This window comes from Ciconia boyciana, chromosome 2, assembly GCF_034638445.1.
Source record: "Ciconia boyciana chromosome 2, ASM3463844v1, whole genome shotgun sequence".
Taxonomy (NCBI): Eukaryota; Metazoa; Chordata; class Aves; order Ciconiiformes; family Ciconiidae; genus Ciconia; species Ciconia boyciana.
The window spans coordinates 5,169,714-5,191,432 of NC_132935.1; the positions used below are offsets into that span (position 1 = coordinate 5,169,714).

The window sequence follows — 21,719 nt, forward strand, 5'->3', positions numbered from 1 at the left end:
TTCAGATCTGAGGCTGGTGGCCATTCATCTTCACTGTCCTTTCCCATGGGAGCTCAAGCTCACAGCTCATTGAATAAGAGGGCAACTGGCAGGGCAGTTATTTGATAAGATACGGCAATTTCCAAATGGGAAGTTACAGCAGTTGAGTTTTGGCTAAAATAACGAGGTATTTCAGAGCTGTGCTCATTTTCTGATATACTAATCAGGCAAAGCAGACAACTAATGCAACACAGCAATATGTGGGGCAAAACGTGCAAAGGTAAATCAATACCTGATGAGATAAAAATAAAGACAATCCTAGCTCTGCATATTGCTGAAGTTGGATCTGGGGCTGCTGAAGGCTGAGTATAGTTAGCAATAGAAGCAACGCCTGGGTTTGTTAACCATTTTTTCCTGGGCGGAGGGGAAGTGCTTTGAGGCTATCACATTAACATTCGTTAAGGATGTCACTGTTGACAAGAACTGGTAAGACCAATGTGGTCTTTCAGGCTGCTGCACTGCTCAGTGGGAGAGTTTGTTTTCTGAGAACAGCTTGTTTCTGAGCATGCTTCTAAACACACGTTTAGGTGTTATTGGTGGAGGAAGCATTGAATAAACTTCTCATGCATACAGGGGAAAACTATTGTTTAGGTGAAAATTTTGTGCTTGTGTGTGTAAGATGTGTATAATTTTAATTAATAGCGCTGAGCAGTTGACTGCTGTGGAACCTGTACGCCTCCTCAGGTGAAGCTTACTCACTGGGAGCTAAGATCTAGGGAACATGATTAAAGCTTCTTGTGCCCCCACTCATGTTTGTGAACATTATTCCTGGTAGTAGTTACAAAATAAGCTCTGTAGGTCAAAACTCATGGACCACGTTGCTAAAGTGGGAGATGTTTACTGTAGTACTGGTGCTTTGGTTTCTTGAACTGATTATGTCCTGATTGTCCTCCAACTTTATTCTTTTGCAGGCTAGTTTAAGTATGGTGACCCTGGCTGGATGCTAGGTGCCCACCAAGCAGCTCTATCACTCCCCTCCTCAGCTGGACAGGGGGAGAAAAATACTACAAAAGGCTTGTGGGTCGAGATAAGGACAGGGAGAGATCACTCAGCAGTTACCATCACAGGCAAAAAAGAGTCGACTTAGGGAAATTAATTTATTACCAATCAAATGAGAGTAGGATAATGAGAAATAAAACCTAAATCTTAAAACACCTTCCCATTCACCCCTCCCTTCTTCCCAGGCTCAACTTCATTCCCGATTTCTCTACCTCTTCCCCCTGAGCGTTGCAGGGGGACGGGGAATGGGGGCTGTGGTCAGTTCATCACACGTTGTCTCTGCCGCTCCTTCCTCCTCATGCTCCTCCCCTGCTCCAGCGTGGGGTCCCTCCCACGGGAGATAGTCCTCCACGAACTTCTCCAATGTGAGTCCTTCCAAGAGGCTGCAGTTCTTCACAAACTGCTCCAGCATGGGTCCTTTCCACATGTCCTTTCCACAGGGTGCAGTCCTTCAGGAACAGACTGCTCCAGTGCGGGTCCCCCCCACGGGGTCACAAGTCCTGCCAGCAAACCTGCTCCAGCGTGGGCTCCTCTTTCCCCAGGGTCACAGGTCCTGCCAGGACCCTGCTCCAGCACGGGCTCTCCATGGGGTCACAGCCTCCTTCGGGCATCCCCCTGCTCTGGCGTGGGGTCCTCCACGGGCTGCAGGTGGATATCTGCTCCACCGTGGACCTCCATGGGCTGCAGGGGGACAGCCTGCCTCACCATGGTCTTCACCAGGGGCTGCAGGGGAATCTCTGCTCCGGCACCTGGAGCACCTCCTCCTCCTCCTTCACTGACCTTGGTGTCTGCAGAGTTCTTTCTTTCACATATTCTCACTCCTCTCTCTGGCTGCAATTGCGCAGGTTTTTTTTCCCCCTTCTTCAATATGTTATCCCAGAGGCGCTACCACCATTGCTGATGGGCTCGGCCTTGACCAGCGGCAGGTCCATCTTGCAGCCGGCTGGCATTGGCTGTATTGAATGTGGGGGGAGCTTCGAGCAGCTTCTTGCAGAATCCACCCCTGTAGTCCCCCCCACTAGCAAAACCTTGCCAGACAAACCCAATATAGTCACTCACGAAACTTACTTCTGGGACTTGAGGATCTGTCATAAAATCTGTATGACTCCTTTATATACCAAAAGAATCAATGAGGCTGTGACAAAATAAACATTTTAAAGTCCATGGACTGAGCTAACTTGAATACAAGACTCTTCAAGGATCTAACCAAGGAGCACTCTCAACAGCTATTGTTTTTTTAAGAAATCCTGAAAATATGAAGGTCACACATGTGATAGAAGTATACAAGTTACACATCTAGGAAGGGAAATTGTTTGGGAAAACAACAAATTGGAAAATAATTTGGTTATCACAGTAAATCTTCTCAAAGTGAACTTTTCCTGCAGTGCTCTGGGAAAAAGGGCAAATGTTATCTTTGTATATAAAGAAGACGACAAGCAAGTACAATGTAAATTAGTAATTCACGGTTAATTTAAAGTCTAGTTGTATCTTGAAGTGATAATCCATGGCAAAATGTGTACACTGAGCATTCATGCATTTACCCAAAAATGTTTGAATCACTTCCTTTACGAAAATCTTCTATGTAAAGCCCCGTATCATTTCATTTCCTCCTGTGTAATCACTGAGATGGACTGCTTCATGTATGAATGATTTCTCAGTTGTATAGGCTGTTCTGATGTTTCGAGCACTCTGCTTAGTTTCAAGCACTCTGAGTTTGGTTTTGACTAGGACCTCAATATCTTTGAAGATGACCTTTCAGGTGTGTGCAACGTTATGGTCATAATCCTTGAAAAGAGGAACATTGCCATCAATTGCATGATTTGTTGGGGATTTTTAAGCTTTTTCTCTGAAGAGAAAGTGAGTTGATGCTCCAGGCTTATCATGTGCAGGAGGCTGGGAGACCCCTCTGAGTGTCTTGGTGTCCTATGCAGGTCCTGCACAGACCCAGCGCCACTCCACTTGTACCATACCGCTGTGCCCTGGGACCAGCACCAACCATCAGTGTTGGGACAGGACAGAGACCATGCTGTGAAGTGATCTGGTGGTCATTCCGGATCACAGTGCTCCTTACCAGTGTTTCTGGTTTCTTTGGGGTATTCCAAAAGCAGAGGCATTAGATGTTTTTTGTCCCATGTTCCTTAATGCTAGGTGTGTGCAGAGTCAGAAGGAAGATAAGGGTTGGAGCAGGTGGGTACCTGGTTCTTCCACTTGAGGCTACCTGGAAAAGATGCTCTGAACATAACAGAGATGCTTGCCTTATTCCACTGTATTTTTCTCTTTGCTTCTTGGGGTGGGGAAACTTCTCAATCTTTCCCTGAGAAGACTGAGAGAGCTGGAATGATAACTAGACATGACTGTAGAGTGAGGTTTTTTGGTCTTGTTTGTTATATCTGGCACAAAATACCATGTTTTTAATTTACATGTGTTTTCTTTTGAATTTTCTGCCATATAAGGCAATACGGAATTACACAAATGAACAACTGAATATGAACGTATACCTTTTGAAATTAATTTCTCTGATTATTAATATTCCACTGAGAGAGAGGAGGTACAGTATGACATTATTTTGGATAATGATACGATGACAATCCATTTGCAGTTCAGCTGTGATAAATAAAGGGAGGCTATTCAACTCAATCTTCAAGCATTATCATGCTTACGCTTTTCTAGATTTCGTAATGGAATGAATGACTATTGATTATTAGTCTCCTATGCCCCCTATAGAAGTTGGTGTATATTGTACTCTATAAAGAGTAGGGTATTATTATAATTATTTTAAATCTATTTCATTAAGTAGCTAACAGTTTTGCTGCACAGTGATTGCCATGGAAGTCCAAATTATTTAAATGGATAAGTGAAAAAAGATTCAAGTGGAAGTTAATTGTTATGCCTCTTCATTTCCAGTTTATGGTTTTCAGATTTGGAGTTAGGAATTAAAAAGCCAGATTCTCAGCATGCATAGTATAATCTCATTTAAACAGAAGATTTATGTAGCTAACTATCTCTTAACACTGTTCCATTTTCAAATATTACATTATATACAGTGGAACTATTCTTTCCTGGTTTAACTTTTTATCATCTCAAATGTTGTGGATCAGATAAGTATAAGACGTTGAATTTTACAGACTTCAGCACTCTAGTTTGACTTTTATCTCCTCTTCAATTATTTTAAATAAATAATTAAGTTCTAAATGCAAATTTTTTAATTTAATTGACCTTTTTGAGATTAATAGAAAAATTTATCTTTTGCTCTGCATAGTTCAGATATTAAAGCAATCCTTTTTCTTTATGAAGTCAGTCTGAGGCCAGGAGGAGAGATCATTACTTACGGGTCGCTTGAGCTACTTATTTTTACAGTTGTATTTTATTGTACGGAATGAAACATAGATTGAACTTCTAAAGCAGTGAAATAGAAGTAAGCACAAGGTATATGTTAGTTTGGATTACTTTGTCATGGTTTAGCCCCAGTCGGCAACCAAGCACCACACAGCCGCTCGCTTACCCTCCCCCACCCCGGTGGGATGGGGGAGAAAATTGGAAGAGCAAAAGTAACAAAATGTGTGGGTTGAGATAAGAACAGTTTAAGAATTGAAATAAAATAAATACTACTACTAATCATAACAAATTGTAATGAGAAGGAAAGCAATGATAGAGGGAGGAACAAAACCCAAGAAAAAAATAAGTGATGCAGCCACTCACCACCCACCGACCAATGCCCAGTCAGTCCCCGAGCAGCAATTGCTGCCCCCCAGCCAACTCCCCACAGCTTCTATACTGAGCATGATGTCATATGGTATGGAATAGCCCTTTGGCCAGTTTGGCTGTGCCCCCTCCCAGCTTCTTGTGCACCTGGCAGAGCATGGGACACTGAAAAGCCCTTGACCAGTGTAAGCACTGCTTAGCAACAACTAAACCATCAGTGTGTTATCAACGTTATTCTCATCCTAAATCCAAACCACAGCACTACACCAGCTTCTAGGAAGTACATTAACTCTATCCCAGCCGAAACCAGGACAGTATCTACCCCTTATTCTATACCATCTACATCATGCCCAGATCCTACCCTTTCCGATACGTTCCAGTTGATCACCACCAATTTTCCTGTCTTTTGATACAAACACACAGATATAATTCCCTTAGTCTATAGGCTATTCCCCTAAAATGGCTGTTGAGTTCATTTAGTCCATGACTTTGGGCTCCATCTGTCATAACAGTCCTTCAGGGCAGGAGAGATGGTGTGTGGTGTTGGATTGTTGCATGCTTAAGACAGTTCTTGTTCCATCATCACTGCACTTTGCTCAGTTTCATCAAAGTTCAATCTTCATTAATGTGGGTGATTCTTACTCTAATACCATTGATACAGCATATGGCAACCATAGAAGTGATGACGTACAGTATTATATAGCAATTGACATCATACCATTCAGTTCATTGGCTATTTTCACCCAAAATCAAATCCCCTTGAGGTAGACGTTGGACTTCCCCATCCTTTCGCATCACCCACCAAGTGCACGGAGGTCCTTGAGCAAAAGGAATCCCATGGATGGGTTTACCTTTGCCCGAGCAGGAGTAACCCAGACTGTCTTCCCCAGCATGTTTTTTATGTGCACTACAGGGACTTTATCCTCCTCCATAGTACGTAAAAGTTTTGATTGGGCAGGGTCAGCTCGACCAGCAGATCTAGTCTTGACTAACCAGGAGGCTTTTGCTAAATGTGTATCCCAATATTTGAATGTCCCACCAGCCGTTTCTCTCAATGTAGTCTTTAACAGTCCATTGCATCGTTTGATTTTCCCGTAGGCTGGTGCATGACAGGGGATGTGATATACCCACTCAATGCCACGCTCTTTGGCACAGGTGTCTGTGAGGTTGTTTTGGAAATGAGTCCCGTTGTCTGACTCAGTTCTTTCTGGGGTGCCATGTTGCCATAAGACTTGCTTTTCAAGGCCCAGGATAGTGTTCTGGGCGGTGTCATGGGGCACGGGATACGTTTCCAGCCATCTGGTGGTTGCTTGCACCGTTGTAAGCACATAGCGCTTGCCTTGGCGGGTTTGTGGGAGTGTGATACAATCAATCTGCCAGGCCTCCCCATATTTATCTTTCAGCCATTGCCCTCCATGCCAGAGAGGCTTTAACCGCTTGGCTTGTTTGACTGCAGCGCATGTTTCACATTCATGGATAACCTGTGCAATAGTGTCCATGGTCAAGTCCGCCCCTCGATCACGAGCCCATCTATATGTTGCATCTCTTCCTTGATGGCCTGAGGTGTCATGGGCCCACCGAGCTATAAATAATACACCCTTATGCTGCCAGTCCAGATCCACCTGAGCCACTTCCATCTTAGCAGCCTGATCCACCTGCTGGTTGTTTTGATGTTCTTCAGTGGCCCAACTCTTGGGTACGTGATGTGCTTTTACAACCAGGGCCTCTACCCGGGCAGCAATATCTTGCCACAATGCAGCAACCCAGATGGGTTTGCCTCTGTGCTGCCAGTTGCTCTGCTTCCATTGCTGCAACCACCCCCACAGGGCATTTACTACCATCCATGAGTCAGTATAGAGAGCGAGCACTGGCCACTTTTCTCGGTCAGCAATGTCTAAAGCCAGTTGGATGGCCTTCGCTTCTGCAGATTGGCTCGATTCACCATCTCCTTCAGCAGTTTCTACAACCTGTGGTATAGGACTCCATACAGCAGCCTTCCACCTCCAAAGCTTTTCCACAAGATGACAGGACCCATCTGTGATCAGGGCATATTGCTTCTCATTTTCTGGTAGTTTATTATACAGTGGGGCCTCTTCAGCATGCGTCACCTCCTCCTCTGGCAATATTCCAAAATCTTTGCCTTCTGGCCAGTCCGTGATCACTTCCAAGATTCCTGAGCGATTGGGGTTTCCTATTCGAGCCCGTTGTGTGATCCGTGTGACCCACTTACTCCATGTAGCATCAGTTGCATGATGTGTAGAGGGGACCCTCCCTTTGAACATCCAGCCCAGCACGGGCAGTCAGGGTGCCGGGAGGACCTGTGCTTCAGTACCAACTACTTCCGAAGCAGCTCAAACCCCTTCATATGCTGCCAATGTCTCTTTTTCAGCTGGAGTATAGCAGGCCTCGGATCCTCTGTATCCCTAACTCCAAAACCTTAAGGGCTGACCTCGAGTCTCCCCTGGTGCTTTCTGCCAGAGGCTCCAGGTAGGGCCATTCTCCCTGGCTGCAGTGTAGAGCACATCTTTTACATCTTGTCCTGCCCAGACTGGCCCAAGGGCTACTGCATGAACTGTCTCCCATTTAATTTGTTCAAAGGCTCGTTGTTGCTCAGGGCCCCACTTGAAATGGTTCTTCTTCCAGGTCACTTGATGGAGAGGGCTTACGATCAGACTGTAATTTGGAATAGTCATTCTCCAAAAACCCACAATGCCTAAGAAAGCTTGTGTTTCCTTTTTGCTAGTTGGTGGAGATATAGCTGTTATTTTGTTAGTCACATCCATTGGGATCTGACGACATCCATCTTGCCATTTTAATCCTAAAAACTGGATCTACTGTGCAGGTCCCTTGACCTTACTTTGTTTTATGGCAAAACCATCTTTCAGGAGGATCTGGACTATTTTCTTCCCTTTCTCAAAAACTTCCTCTGCTGTACTGCCCCACACGATGATGTCATCAATATATTACAGATGTTCCGGAACCTCACCCTGTTCCACTGCAGTCTGGATCAGTCCATGGCAAATGGTAGGGCTGTGTTTCCACCCCTGGGGCAGTTGATTCCAAGAGTACTGGATGCCCCTCCAAGTGAAAGCAAACTATGGCCTGCACTCTGCTGCCAAAGCGATTTGAGAAGAACGCATTGGCGATATCAGTTATGGCATACCACTTGGCTGCCTTTGACTGCAGTTTGTATTGATGTTCTATCATGTCTGGCATGGCAGCACTCAGCAGCGGTGTGATTTCATTCAGGCCACAATAGTCTACTGTTAGTCTCCACTCTCCATTAGACTTTTGCACTGGCCATATGGGACTGTTAAAGGGTAAGCGAGTCTTGCTGGTCACTCCTTGGCTCTCCAGTCGACGAATCAACTTATGGATGGGAATCAGGGAGTCTCGGTTGGTGTGATATTGCCTCTGGTGCACCTTTGTGGTGGCGATTGGCACCCGTTGTTCTTTGACCCTCAGCAACCCCACAACAGAAGGGTCCTCCGAAAGACTGGGCAAGGTGGACAGCTGTTTAGTTTCCTCTGTCTCCAAGGTAGCTGTACCAAAAGCCCACCGGTACCCTTTTGGGTCCTTGAAATACCCTCTCCTGAGGCAGTCTATGCCAAGGATGCACAGAGCCTCTGGGCCAGTCACAATGGGGTGCTTTTGCCACTCATTCCCAGTTAGGCTCACTTTGGCCTCCAATACAGTCAGCTGTTGGGATCCCCCTGTCACTCCACAAATACAGATGGGTTCTGCCCCTACATAGCTTGATGGCATTAGGGTACACTGTGCACCCGTGTCCACTACAGCCTTATACTCCTGTGGGTCTGATGTGCCAGGCCATTGAATCCACACAGTCCAGTAAACTCAGTTGTCCCTTTCCTCCAGCTGGCTGGAAGCAGGGCCCCTCTAGTCCTGGTCAGTATTCGTTACCCACTTCTTGTAAATACAAGTCAGGAGTTCCTTTATGAAGACTGGAAGTAGGATCATCCCTTCTACTGTGTCTGGGGAACTGTCCACTGGAAACTGCAGCAACAATTTTCCTGGAAGAACCCCCTTGTGTGATTGTTTTTCCTTGTAACTCACATACCTGTGCCTCTAGGGTCAAGGTAGGTTTTCCATCCCACTTCCTCATGTCCTCTCCGTGGTCATGCAGGTAAAACCATAGGGTGCCCCGTGGAGTGTACCCTCTATATCCTCTCTCTTGCGCAGAGGAATGCTGACTCCTAATAGCTGAGATACTGGTCCATATAGGTGGAGAGTAGGACCTATCCTCTTCGAGTTGCTGGACCTTCCGGGACAGTTTCTCCACAGCTGAGACAAGGGAGGAAGAGGAACTGTCTTCATAGTGCTGGAGTTGGCCAGCTGCTTCATCCACCATTTGTCCCTCTCTGTCTTTCCAGGTCGTTACAGCCAATGAGTTGGCATATGACGATGGTGCAGTCCGTACAAACTTCTGCCACATGGGTTGTGTGCACCTGACTTCATCTGGATCTTTGGATAGCTGAGGGAATAGGGGTTGTTTAGTCTGGAGAAAAGGAGGCTGAGGGGAGACCTTATCGCTCTCTACAACTACCTGAAAGGAGGTTGTCGTGAGGTGGGGGTTGGTCCCTTCTCCCAGGTAACAAGTGATAGGACAAGAGGAAATGGCCTCAGGTTGCGCCAGGGGAGGTTTAGGCTGGATATTAGGAAATTTTACTTCAGTGAAAGGGTTGTCAAGCATTGGAACAGGCTGCCCAGGGAAGTGGTTGAGTCGCCATCCCTGGAGGTATTTAAAAGACGTTTGGATGAGGTGCTTATGGACATGGTATAGTGGTGGTCTTGATAGTGTTAGGTTTATGGTTGGACTCGATGATCTTAAAGGTCTTTCCCAAACTATTTGACTCTGTGATAACTGCGTGTTGTCCAGGTCATCATAAATCACCTCCAGCACGGCTAATTCCCTCAGGTACTGGATACCTCTCTCCTCTCTCCATTTGCCTGGGCAATATATAACATCTTCCTTGAAGGGATACCTTTCCTTCATAGCTGACAGGAGTCGCCTCCAGAGGCTGAGGGCTTGTGCCCCTTTCCCAATCGCTTTGTCAATGCCCCCTTCCCTAGAAAGGGATCCCAGCTGCTTGGCTTCCCTACCCTCTAATTCCAGGCTACTGGCCCCGTTATCCCAGCATCTGAGCAGCCAGGTGACAATGTGCTCCCCTGGACGAGGGCTGAAATCTTTTTGCATATCTTGCAGCTTGCTCAGGGATAGCGATCAGGTGGTTTCCATCTCGTCCTCATGTTCTTCCTCTTCCTCCTCCTCTCCTTGTGATGGCCCTGCTTTTTCATCATCCCTTTCTAAACGAGCTGACTTTCGCATTCAGTATTGCTTCTTGTGTATAGGGGTGACTGATACCAGCACAGGTTGGTTCCCTGGTTCAGCTGCAGTGCCTGTCACTGGGGTTGGAGTAGCCGCAGTGCCTGGCATTTTGTCATCAGATCCAGAGACCTTCTTTTCCCCTTGAGGGTTCTGAATAGTGTTGAACAGGGCTCAGTAGGCATGGGCCAGGCCCCAGCACGTTGCAGTGATTTGTGTCTCCCTAGAATTGCCAGGGTGACAGCATACTTTTTGCATATATTCTACTAGTTTTTCAGGATTCTGCCCTTGTTCAGGGGTGAAGTTCCAGAACACTGGGGGTGCCCACCGACCTAGGCATTTGCCCATGCTATCCCACACACCTTGCCACTCATAACTGTCCAGCCTTGGGGCAGATCTCTGGATGATATTCTTAAATTTCGTATTAACCTTAGACAAAACCAAAACAATATTCCTAAGAAATACCAATAGAAGTATCTTAACTACCCAAGGATGTTCAAGATACTGAAAAGTTATTGTAATGAAGGAGGAAACATCATAGAAGGCAGCGAAGGTGCCATTCTCTATTTCCTCCATAAAAAACCTCTCAGAGGAACAATTATAGTTGCTAATTGTCTCCATGAGGTGGTACCTGAAGTATAGTAATGGCTTTGATACAAAGCCCAAATACCAGATTAAGCAAAAGGCCAGTGTTTTAATAACAAATCTCCCAGGCAAAACATCACTAATCACTGCAGAGCACAGCAAACTGCAAAAACCAACACTGATCTTTAACACGTACAGCAAAGAAATGAGCATGGTGCAGATCAGATAAACCAATATCGAGAACAGATGAATCAATATTGTGACAGGCAACTGTTAACAGATATAAATTCTTTAATACACTCTGGTTAATCTGTTATTATCTCAAACCCTTGGGGCCCCGCATTGGCCGCCAAAAAGCACTGTCGTGGTTTATTCCTGGTTGGCAACCAAGCACCACACAGCCGCTCGCTCACGCTGCCCCCCTCAGTGGAATGGGGGAGAAAATCAGAAGAGCAAAAGTAAGAAAATGTGTGGGTTGAGATAAGAACAGTTTAAGAATTGAAATAAAAGAAAAGAAAATACTACTACTACTACTACTAAATTGTAATGAAAAGGAAAACAATGAGAGAGAGAGAGGAACAAAACCCAAGAAAAAAACAAGTGATGCAACCACTCACCACTCACCAACGAATGCCCAGTCAGTCCCCAAGCAGCGATTGCTGCCCCCTGGCCAACTCCCCCAGCTTCTATACTGAGCATGATGCCATATGGTATGGAATAGCCCTTGGGGCAGTTGGGGTCAGCTGTCCTGGCTGTGCCCCCTCCCAGCTTCTTCTGCACCTGGCAGAGCATGGGAAGCTGAAAAGTTCTTGACTTAGTGTAAGCACTGCTCAGCAACAACTAAAATATCAGTGTGTTATCGACATTATTCCCATCCTAAATCCAAACCACAGCACTATACCAGCTACTAGGAAGAAAATTAACTCTATCCCCGCCGAAACCAGGACATTTTATGAAGTTAGTTTGAGGCCAGGAGGAGAGATCATTACTTAGGGGTTGCTTGAGGTATATTTACAGTTGTATTTTATTGTAGGGAATGAAACATAGATTGCAATTCTAAAGCAGTGAAATAATTAGAAGTAAACACAAGGTATATGCTAGTTTGGATTACTTTAATTTCTTATTTTCATCAAGTGATACATATGTATTCTACTCACAAGAGATTTGATTCTCGAGGTCTGTCTTTGCCTGTAAGTTATTATATAGTGGGGTATCATTACTCTGCCATTTTTATATCAGTTGCAGAACTTGTATTTAGGGTCGAATTATGTAGACCTCAAACATGATGTTATGAAAACATTATTACTGAGATTGCACAGTGGACGAATCAGGTGAGATTTCTTTTTTTAAAGAAATGCATTTTTATGCATTTTTTTTCCTCGTGAAGGTGAGAACAAGAGTATCATCCTCACTTCTAGCTTTTCCTGAAATTTGAAATCATTGGCTACACGGGGACTATTCGTATACATAAGCATTTTGCATAAGTAGCAGTACTATGGTCTGGCTCTGCGTCCTTACTGTCTACTTTATATAAGAAAGGAGGATGAACCTGAAGCATAAGATTGAATAAAGTCTCTGACTGCCTCCTTTCAGCTTCATTATGGAAACACCTTGCAAAGTCATCTGTGGATGATAGTAGTTAAATAGGTAGTTAGCCATGAGGAAGAGTTTTTGTGTTCCTGTTATATTGTTTCTTCCTAAAGATAATTGAATAAGGACTATCTCTAGATTTTATTCTTCCAAACTAAGCAGCAGTATTTTATTTACTTAATGAAAGATGAAATCTAGTTATGTTAACCAGATTGCTGCTTTTCTTTTAATACCATGGCTGCTTTTAAGCCTGTTTTATTTGGAGAGTGTGACATATTTAATTTCACTTTATAGATTCATCCTCTTATAAGAGATGAGGACATCAAAAGAGCCGAGATGCATCGCTGGGGGATAGGGTATGCCTGGGGCCTGCCCGCTCTCCTGCCAGGAACAAGGGCACAGAGCAGGAGGCAGGAGTTTATAGCACTACAGGCAATACTCCCTTACTGAATTTTTCACCTATTAATTTTATCTGCTACTTGCCACTTCCATGAAACTCCTGGTGTTGCGTAATTTTAACTGGCAGTGCTTTAGTAAGGAGGGATGTGCAAGGCGCTGGCTCAGGAGTAGTCATGATGCCATTTGCAGCAAGTTTTTTTTCTTGATATGAAGTCCTTTCTGTTGTGCATTTTGTTGTCAGGACAGACTACTGTTTCCAGTAAAGTTGAAACTCATTTTATGAGAAGTGGTGGAATGAACTATCTGGTGTCTTTAATAATTCTGTACTGTTACTTTAATAGGACTTTAGATAACTGTCATTGAAATGTCTGCTGCACGACCAGAAGGTTTGTCATTTTTTTCCCTCTAAGTCATCCTGACAGGTGACGTGAGATGATACCGTGCAGACATATCATCAGCATTGCCAATGAGCTGACCTTTTCCTCTTCATTCACCTAATTTGTATTTGAATAATTTGCATCCCTCTAACGATGCTTGGTTGTCTGAGTAGCTGTCACAACAGCTTGGGCTCGTTTCATGGCAAAACCCAGTAGTTTCAGAACACGATTGTTTCATTATTCATGAAAACTGTTGTTACTTTATCCCTCCTCCTGCACAAGCAATGTTAGCCAGAGAGAAACAAAACCTGTTTTGCATTTGCAGGATTGGCTATTTAATATTTTTACATAATGCAGTGTTTTTATACAAATATCTCATGATTTATTGAAAACTCTTCTTGTAGGAAATGTGGATAGCTACCCATGAGGCAAAGAGGGTTAAAATGAAATTCTAGTCCCTTTTCCTGGAGCAAGTATGTGTTTAAACTTTTGAGTTTTAAGATCTTTTATGTTTTCCCTGATATGTCATTACTGTGAAGGGCAAGGTACTGTGTATACAGTTACCCTTGCACAACGGGAGTCGTTATCCTAGCCGTTTGTAATAAAGGGAATGCCTGTTTTAATCTCGGTTGTCTTTTTTTTACTTCTTTCTGTATAGATTCTATAGATTCTTGTATATCGCAACAAAGAAAATTTTGGCTTTTGGCTTTTTGTCAACAAACAAAATTTTTTTCTCCGCAGTTCTCTTTTACTCAGACCTCTTCACTTTCTATCTGGCAAGTATGTTGTTGGGCGTGGTTTTGTATCTTCTCACGTGACATGAGGTATCATTGTGCTAAATACAGTATGCACAGTATAAATAAAAGCATGGTTAAAAAATTTGAAAAATTAGTAGAGGTTCTGAGTACTAGGAGCCCTATTTACTAAAGTTTTCCATAGCTTAGAGCACAATAAAAGTTATTTCAAGCAGAGCTGTACAATGAACTGTTGTTAAGAGTAATCTAGGCTCTATTCCTGAAACCGATGTGAATTTATTGTAGACTATTGGGGAAAAAAGTGCTTACATGCATATTTAATTTCCAGAAAAAAAATTACCATATTGCCAGTAATGATCCATTAACAGAAGAATGCAATCTGAATGCCCTCAATTAAATATTAAATATTGTTCGGCAGGAATGTTTTTCTAATGTATCATTCACTTAGAAAAGTGTGGCACAATAATTAGATGAGACCTGTTTTCCAGGAGATGGATTCTAAATATGTTTGACTGTTCGGAACTAAGATAATTTTTTGTCGAAATATGACTGTAGATAACTAACTATGAGTATTTATGTGAGAATTTAAGCAGTACTGTGTATATAATAGAAATCCAAGTACTGGGTTCGCATCTGTTCATGTATCACAGAGTGATGAAATAATCTCGGAAACAAAGGCAAAAATGATTTCTTAATGTTCCAGTTGCGTCTCTGTCTTCCACATGCATTGCCCATGCAAAATCCAGGAAACTCAACCAGCATTTGCAGAATCGAATCATACTTCAACACCAGGAAGAATTGATATTGTTAGTCATAGTTTCAGGCCTGATTTTTTTTTTTAAATCCACTCTACAGATTGTATCTAGGTGTTTTTCATTACATTCTTTATTTCTGGCTTGATTCCGGCAGTTACTGTGATACACTTTTGTAGCTCATATTAGCTTTTTTATATGCCCGGCACTTGATGGTCTTTGCATGCAAATGAAGAACTCTTAATGATCACTTGCTGTAGAAAAAATAGCCAAAACAAAAACACCCCTTAGAGAGGTCTAGCTTAATTCCTTTGCCTTTTCTGATTTTTAAATGTGAAGATCAGCAAAGATGCAGTCTGCAGAAGAGGTAGCTTATAGAAACAGTAATTGTGCCACCTTTGTCTCAGTGCTGTATTTGTACTTTTTAACGATGAAGGTAGTCTTGGAATATTAACAGCTTCTCCTGAGAGGTCAGTTTTTGCTCAGGGTAAAGCATGATGGGCCTATTTGAGTTCACCTTTCCACAGTAAACTTCATAAGCTCTAGATTATTCCTTGTTCTTGTAATTGTCGTGTATTTTCTCCTGGTTTCTTTTAGGGTCAAGATTCTCTTCAATTAATGCTAATTATAGAAAATCCCTTCTAGTTTGGGGGGATTTCAAAGCCCTTTTATATTGACTTTTATTACTCAATTTTTCCTCTTGGGAACATTTATAGAATATGTTTCCCTCTTTATATGTAGAAATAGAGAAAGGAATAATAGTAATCCTGTGTTTTTGTGAAATACCCTTCCCATACCCCTTCTTAGATTGTAGTTGCATTTCATCATGAATGGTTTACAAAGCTGTTGCTTGGTCTTCTGTTTTCCTTAAGTGCAAAGTCATCTCAAGAGCAATATATTTTAATTCTTCCCTAATTATTTTTCTATTTCAGACGATTCAGGAAATTAAAGCTGTTTTGGCAGCACAGTATATTAGATCTGCTATAACCACATTTCATGTGATGTGAGCTGGTCTAAATTCCCTTTTATATTAGATTAGTGATTCTAGTTTAACATATAAGTATTTAGTATGCATTATAGCTTAATATATTTAATTTAATTTGCTTTTATGCCTTACCGTACATTTAATAAAGCAATTATTTAACCATTTACTACCAATGAATTATACTATGATAATGAAATTAATATTGCCTGTAATTTATGAAGATACATTAAGCAAGATGGAAGTATCTTCTTAAAGAAAAAGACAAGGACCACATTTAGGCCCTAGTACTGTGGTTATTTTGTCTTTCCTTCCTGAGTTTTGTAGGGAAATTTTAAAAGGAAAATTTAGGAAGTTGGCTTGTAAAACCAATGAGGTGCACATGGCTTTCTAAGTACGTTACTGTTCACTTCAGGAGACACTTTTGTATATATTTTGCTTCAGGTGCGTATAGGTTCGGATTAATCAGCTACTTAAAATAGTATGTTCATCAGCATTTGGCCCAGTCTTGTTGCTTTTTTTCAGCAAGTCTTAAGCACACCAGGAGCTTTTACATACCAAGAGTGAAGGCAGATGAACCTCTGCAGAGCCACAATAAGGTCAACTGGTTGCAACTGCAAAACAGGTGTCTTGTGTACCACTCACAAAGGCATTAGGATGTTGATTGATGGTTTGTAAAAAATTTTAACATCTTCTTCTGTTCTTCTTCTGGCTTGGACTTCTGTTTTCAGTAGCATGAATCATATGGCTTATCTATCATTAGTATACAGACTAGATGCCACTGAGACAAATATACTAATATTGTAGTGCTTGGTTTCACAGTGGTCTGCATTTTCTGCAGAAGTAATATCAGTAAAATTGTTACAGTAAAAACCCAGAGTTTTTTCTCTTTCTTTTCCTTTTGCTACAGTATGGCTATCCAAGTTGACAAGTTCAATTTTGAGAGCTTCCCAGAATCCCCTACCGATGGAACCCAGTTTGCGAATGCAAAGCAGCTGGAAGAAGAAAGGCAACAAGCAAAAGGTCTGGAGATTAACAGCAAGCTGGATATTTGCTGGAAAATTATATCCTTTCATAAATACGTGCTTTAAAAATATATAAATAGATGCCCTATGACACATTTTAGTTTATAATTCAACTCACTTCATAGCAATGTTACTGAAAAGAAAAGTAATTAGAACTATGAAGCTTATCATAATTATAGACTGTTTAAGGTTAATTGTGCTGTATATTATTTAGATGATGCTTGGGTCTTACTATAATGGCTTTTTCTGAGTCATTGAGCCTGCCACAAACCCTGTGTGTTTTTCCCAGCTTTTAGGGAACTGAGAAAGTATAGTTAGGATTGATGACTATAGTTTGATAACTAGATGACTATAGATTGATAACTATAGTTAGGATAGTTTTAGAGGGTCAAATTTTTCTGCTCTCCCCCACACCGAGTAACTGAATAATGAAGAAATACATGAAGCTGGATTTAGAGAGTTTTCATATATTTAATTAAGTTTGAGTAAATCAGAACATATTAGAGTAATTTATTTCCAAGTCCTCTTTACGGATTTAGTAATATATCTAATCTTGGGTAGCCTTTTTCAGGCTTAGAAAGGACTTGTGTGGTAACTTAGTCATTCTAAACATAAAATCCCCATAATCATTCTAGATGCAGTAAAATATTGCCTTATTATTATTAATAAGAAATTACATTCAGTTTAGAGTTAAAATAAACCAGTGGTGTTGCTGTAAATTTCATGATTTCCATAAAAAATCTTGTGCTTGGCTTGTCAAAAATACACTTTTTCATGATTTTCATCAGGGAAATGTTCTGTGCAGGCAACAGCCCCCCAAGCCATGTGTTGATACTCAGCATTTTCCAGGAGATTTATATTTTTCACTCAGATCATCCTCAAATTCGTGTGATAGTGGGTGGCAGGAAATGAGAAAAGAGTGGCAATCAAATCATGGTTTATCTTCTTCTACTTTTAATTGTCCTTTTATCTAGTGATCTGAAATGATTTTTCATTACTAATTATTAAATTAGCTGCACGGGATTTGTCTAAGGCAAGACTTGAGACATAAATGAGATTTCTAGTGCTTGGTTCCGTCCAGGCTCCTTAAGCAACATTTCAGAAAGAGTTCCGTTTATGCGAAAATGTCAATATTTAACCAGAACTCACTTAGAAAATTTCTGTGTTATGGAAAGATATAAATATTCTTTGATAACATAGTTGAATTCTTACACTGGAATTGAATGCATAGTTGTAATGATTTCGTCAGGGTATAAAAATATGTCCTCATTCATTTCTGTTGCTGAGCAACGCTGTTTACATCCATTCTGTGTTCTGTATTTAAACCCAATTTTGATACCAAAATTATCATGGCTGACATGTAAGTCAGTACCGTAGAAAATCAATAGAACAATGCATGAATTCTGTGTGTTAAATTCAGTGCAAGCATTAGTTTCTGTGTTTTTAAGATTTGGTATGAATGTTCTCTCTGTTCCTAGAACAAAAACTATTCCAATGAAAGGCAAGAAATCGCATGTGTGCTTAAAAATTCTTGAAGAAACGTGTACATTGTTTTCCAGATTTCATGTCCCAAGTAGAGTCAGTCTTTCTCATCCTTTTATTTCTTACAGCAACGTTTAGATGTGAACCAGTAAAAAAAATATTTCTCCTCTCACTTCTGCTAAGTTTGAGAAACTTCGTTTCTGAGACATCTCTCCTCCCAGCAAAGTAATTTGACAGTGGCCAGCAGAGTTTATTTCACATATACTGATGGGCAGGCACACGGAGAAATGGATGGATAGCTTAACTGCATAAGCCTTGTTTTCCTTCAGAAGCCAGCCTAAATGCAGCCAAGAGATAAAAAGTATTTGCAAAAATACGAACGGATACAGTTGCTTATATTTCTTACTAGAGAAGGCATTTTTGCAAAAGTCTTTTGAATGGTAAGACCAAGTGATCTCTGCTGTCTACCGTCTTTGAACTACTTTGAGCTCTTCAGCTACCCTTTCTCTGCTAAGTATATGCATGAGAAGAGGAATGTGTATTTTAGAGGACACAGTTCAGACAATTTTGTTATAAGTAATCTCATTGTTTACAAGGGAAGGGCTATATTATTTACCTTGCAATTCTTTACGTTCTTACTCTATTGGTTGATGCCATATGAAACCATCACATAAACAAAGGCTTCAAATTTTAAGTGTGCGGATTACATTGACTGCAGTGAAAAGATAGTTATATAAAACTCCTGTGAGGGCCAAAAATAGTTCACAAAGGATGAGGATTTCAGGTTGTATCTGTATGTCTTGAGGAGCACCAGAAGTATTTTCCAGTATGGAAAGTCCATTTTCCATGGCTTTATCCATTGAAATATTCAGGGTATCAACTGATGAGATTTTCAGTGCTTCATTTGTGGAAGTATGGTTAAACTTGATCGATTTTCATATACTTTTGGATGCTGAAGGCAGGAGTTAAAGACAACATGGCATATTATTCAATTCAACCTTTGTGCGTTTTTGATAGAACGAAAATTGTTAGGGAAATAGACCTTCTTATGAGCAAGCTTACTGCCATGCCATTTCAATTAAGAAAAATTCTGGAGTAATGTAATTTAGTGTATCTTTGAAATTATAGGTGTGTTGAGATCATTTAAATTAAGAACATGCTGTCTTGTTTTTTAGCATCTGTTAGATGGCATCTGGTATCAGCTTAACAACTGGGTTTGTTTTAACACAGGATTTGAACAGACGGAGCACATGTAGTATTAAGGTGGCTAATATTTTCAAATTATGCTTCTCTTCATATTTTCTAAATATTTTAAAATAAAATTTATATTTTCTTCCAGGACCTTCTATGCATTCTGACTCATGGATCAAGGCATCTGTACTAAGTGTCCTTTGAAGTTTCTAGAGTGCTGTGTCTGTTGCTGAGTGCTCTAAGATTTTAATCTTTTTACTGATACTTTGTACCTGACTTCTTCAAAATCTTGAGCTAAGAAACATCATGTAACCCATGTGGAAGATGAAGGGCAGGTTAAACTTCTCTTTGTGGTCTTTACACGCTCTGTGTTAGACCCACCATAGATTATTACTCTTCAGAGTATTCCATTGATTTGTGCCATCTACATTTTCACTTCAGAAATTCAAATATGTTCAGAATTATTTTGGAGAATTTGGTCACGTGCAGGTGATCCTCATTTTTAGAAGAATAGACGAAGGTTTATCAATGTCCAGATGACGGAAGGGGGTTTTCATGGGAAGCACAGAAAGGTTTGGCTAGGTGTAGCATCAAGAAGTTATTTATGCTTCAGTTTTATATCTATTCCAATTTGTCATAACTCTTGCTGCTGCTTAATGAACAGTCTTTCTCTGTCCTCTAGCTCTGAGTGCCTCCTGTCACCCTCCTGATGAAGTGAGGTAAGAACATCTTTGCTAGCAGACTTGCTAGTCTAGTGAGTCTAGCTTTAAACTTGGTACCTTACAGGATGGACCCCAAAGCCTGTAGAGCAGTGCAAGAAGGGGGAAGCATGAGCAGGAGAAAGTGATGGGGTACGATCTCCAAATCTGCCCTGGAGTGTGATCGAGAGCCCATGTCAGATGCTTACACCTAAACTTGCAAAAGGTGTCATCGGGATTGCAGAGACATCGTAGTTTGCGTGAACAGGGTGCACTGACAGGTGGGTATGGGTTATTTAGGAAGGATGGTCAGAGATGATGGCACAGGGAATTGTTAGGAAATGAGTGATGGGCCAATGAGTGATGGGCTTTTGGATCAAGAACAGAGGAGTCCAACAGGGTGATGCAGTGTGCATTTGTTACAGACCACCCAATCAAGAAGCAATGCTGGATGGATTATTCCTTTAACAACTGGAAGAAGTCTTCCAATTGCAGGTTAGGAGATTTCTGGAGTACTTTAAGGACACTTTTTGTGTACAGGTGCTGGATGGCTTGATTTGGCATGTACTGTGTGGGATCTGCTACTTGAAAATAATGAAGATCCAGTTAGGAGGGGTGAAGTTTGATGGCAGCCTTGACTACAGTCGCCCTGAGATGGTGGAGTTTAATATTTTGAGGAAAGTGAGGAAGGCAAGTAGCAGGATAATGACTCTGGACTTTAGGAGAGGAGACTTTGGGGAACCGTTAGGCAGGATTGCACAGGAGGCTGCCCTCAGGAGCACAGGGGTCCAGGAGAGCTGATGGACCTCCAGGGGCAACCTTCTCAAAGCCCAGGAGTTGCAGCAGTCAATAATGTACATCTGACTCTTCAAGCAAGGCATATCGCAAGGTGACTGTAGCAAGGTGCAGCCAGGTAAATTCTGGTTAGGTACTAGGAAAAATCCTTTTCACAGTGAGGGTGCTCAAAGAGTTGAACAGGTTGTCCGAAAGTGCTGTAAAACTGATGTCTTTGAAGATACTGAAAAATTCTGGTCAAGGCCTTGAACAGCCTGATGCAATTCCAGTATTTTCCATGCTTTGAGCACAGGGTTGGACAGTGACTCCAGAATTGCCTTTCAATATAAATTATTCTGTGATTTGTGCAGCCACGCAGTGGGCTGGGTCAGAGAATGGCTGTTGAAAACTAAACTCCTTTTCCTCCCCCTGTCTCCTGCTCTCCTCAGGTTTGGTTGCAGCCAGAGAAGTTTTCTAATGTACTGTGAAAGAATTGCTATTTCAGTGAAATGAGACTATAAGATTTTGGAGTCATTTTCTTGAAAATATTCTAAATCTGGCCCTAACAGCCTTTAAAAAATGAGACTTCCAGTGCCACCTTAAATAGCATGTTCCATTTTTAACTTTTCTAATAGTTAGACATTTTTTTCTTACTTCAGCATTAATTTCAGTGATTTATATGAAGCCTGTCCTATTTGCAATGTTTTCTTACGTTTTTGAAATTGCGTTCTGTGTGCCCCTTCCTCAGTTTTTTCTTTTCTATATTTAAACCTAATTGCCAACATTTTTTCAAAGCACATTTTCTTTCAGTCGTATTGCTGATGTTGTTCTGCAGTATAGCTATATTTTTCTCGATACGTGGGATCCAAAGCTGGAAGCAATACTTCAGGTGAGGTTTCTCATAGAATAAAAGATATACCATGTTTCAGATATGATGCTAGCTCTGAGAACTATTCTTGACTTCTTTTGCAAGTGTCCCATGTCTGATGGATTTTTTTGCATGTGTTCCAGCATAACTGACTGAA

At 41.6% G+C, this 21,719-nt stretch overlaps 1 protein-coding gene across 5 annotated transcripts in view; it reads left to right on the forward strand.

The window, feature by feature from the left end:
* The window catches only part of TRAPPC9 (trafficking protein particle complex subunit 9), a 544,235-nt gene that overhangs the window by 253,231 nt on the left and 269,285 nt on the right, over positions 1-21,719 (forward strand). For all 5 annotated transcript variants that reach the window (XM_072851835.1, XM_072851836.1, XM_072851837.1 and 2 more), the window contains one exon: positions 16,435-16,588. In XM_072851835.1, the coding sequence (XP_072707936.1) occupies positions 16,435-16,588 (154 nt within the window). The remainder of the gene's footprint in view (positions 1-16,434; positions 16,589-21,719) is intronic.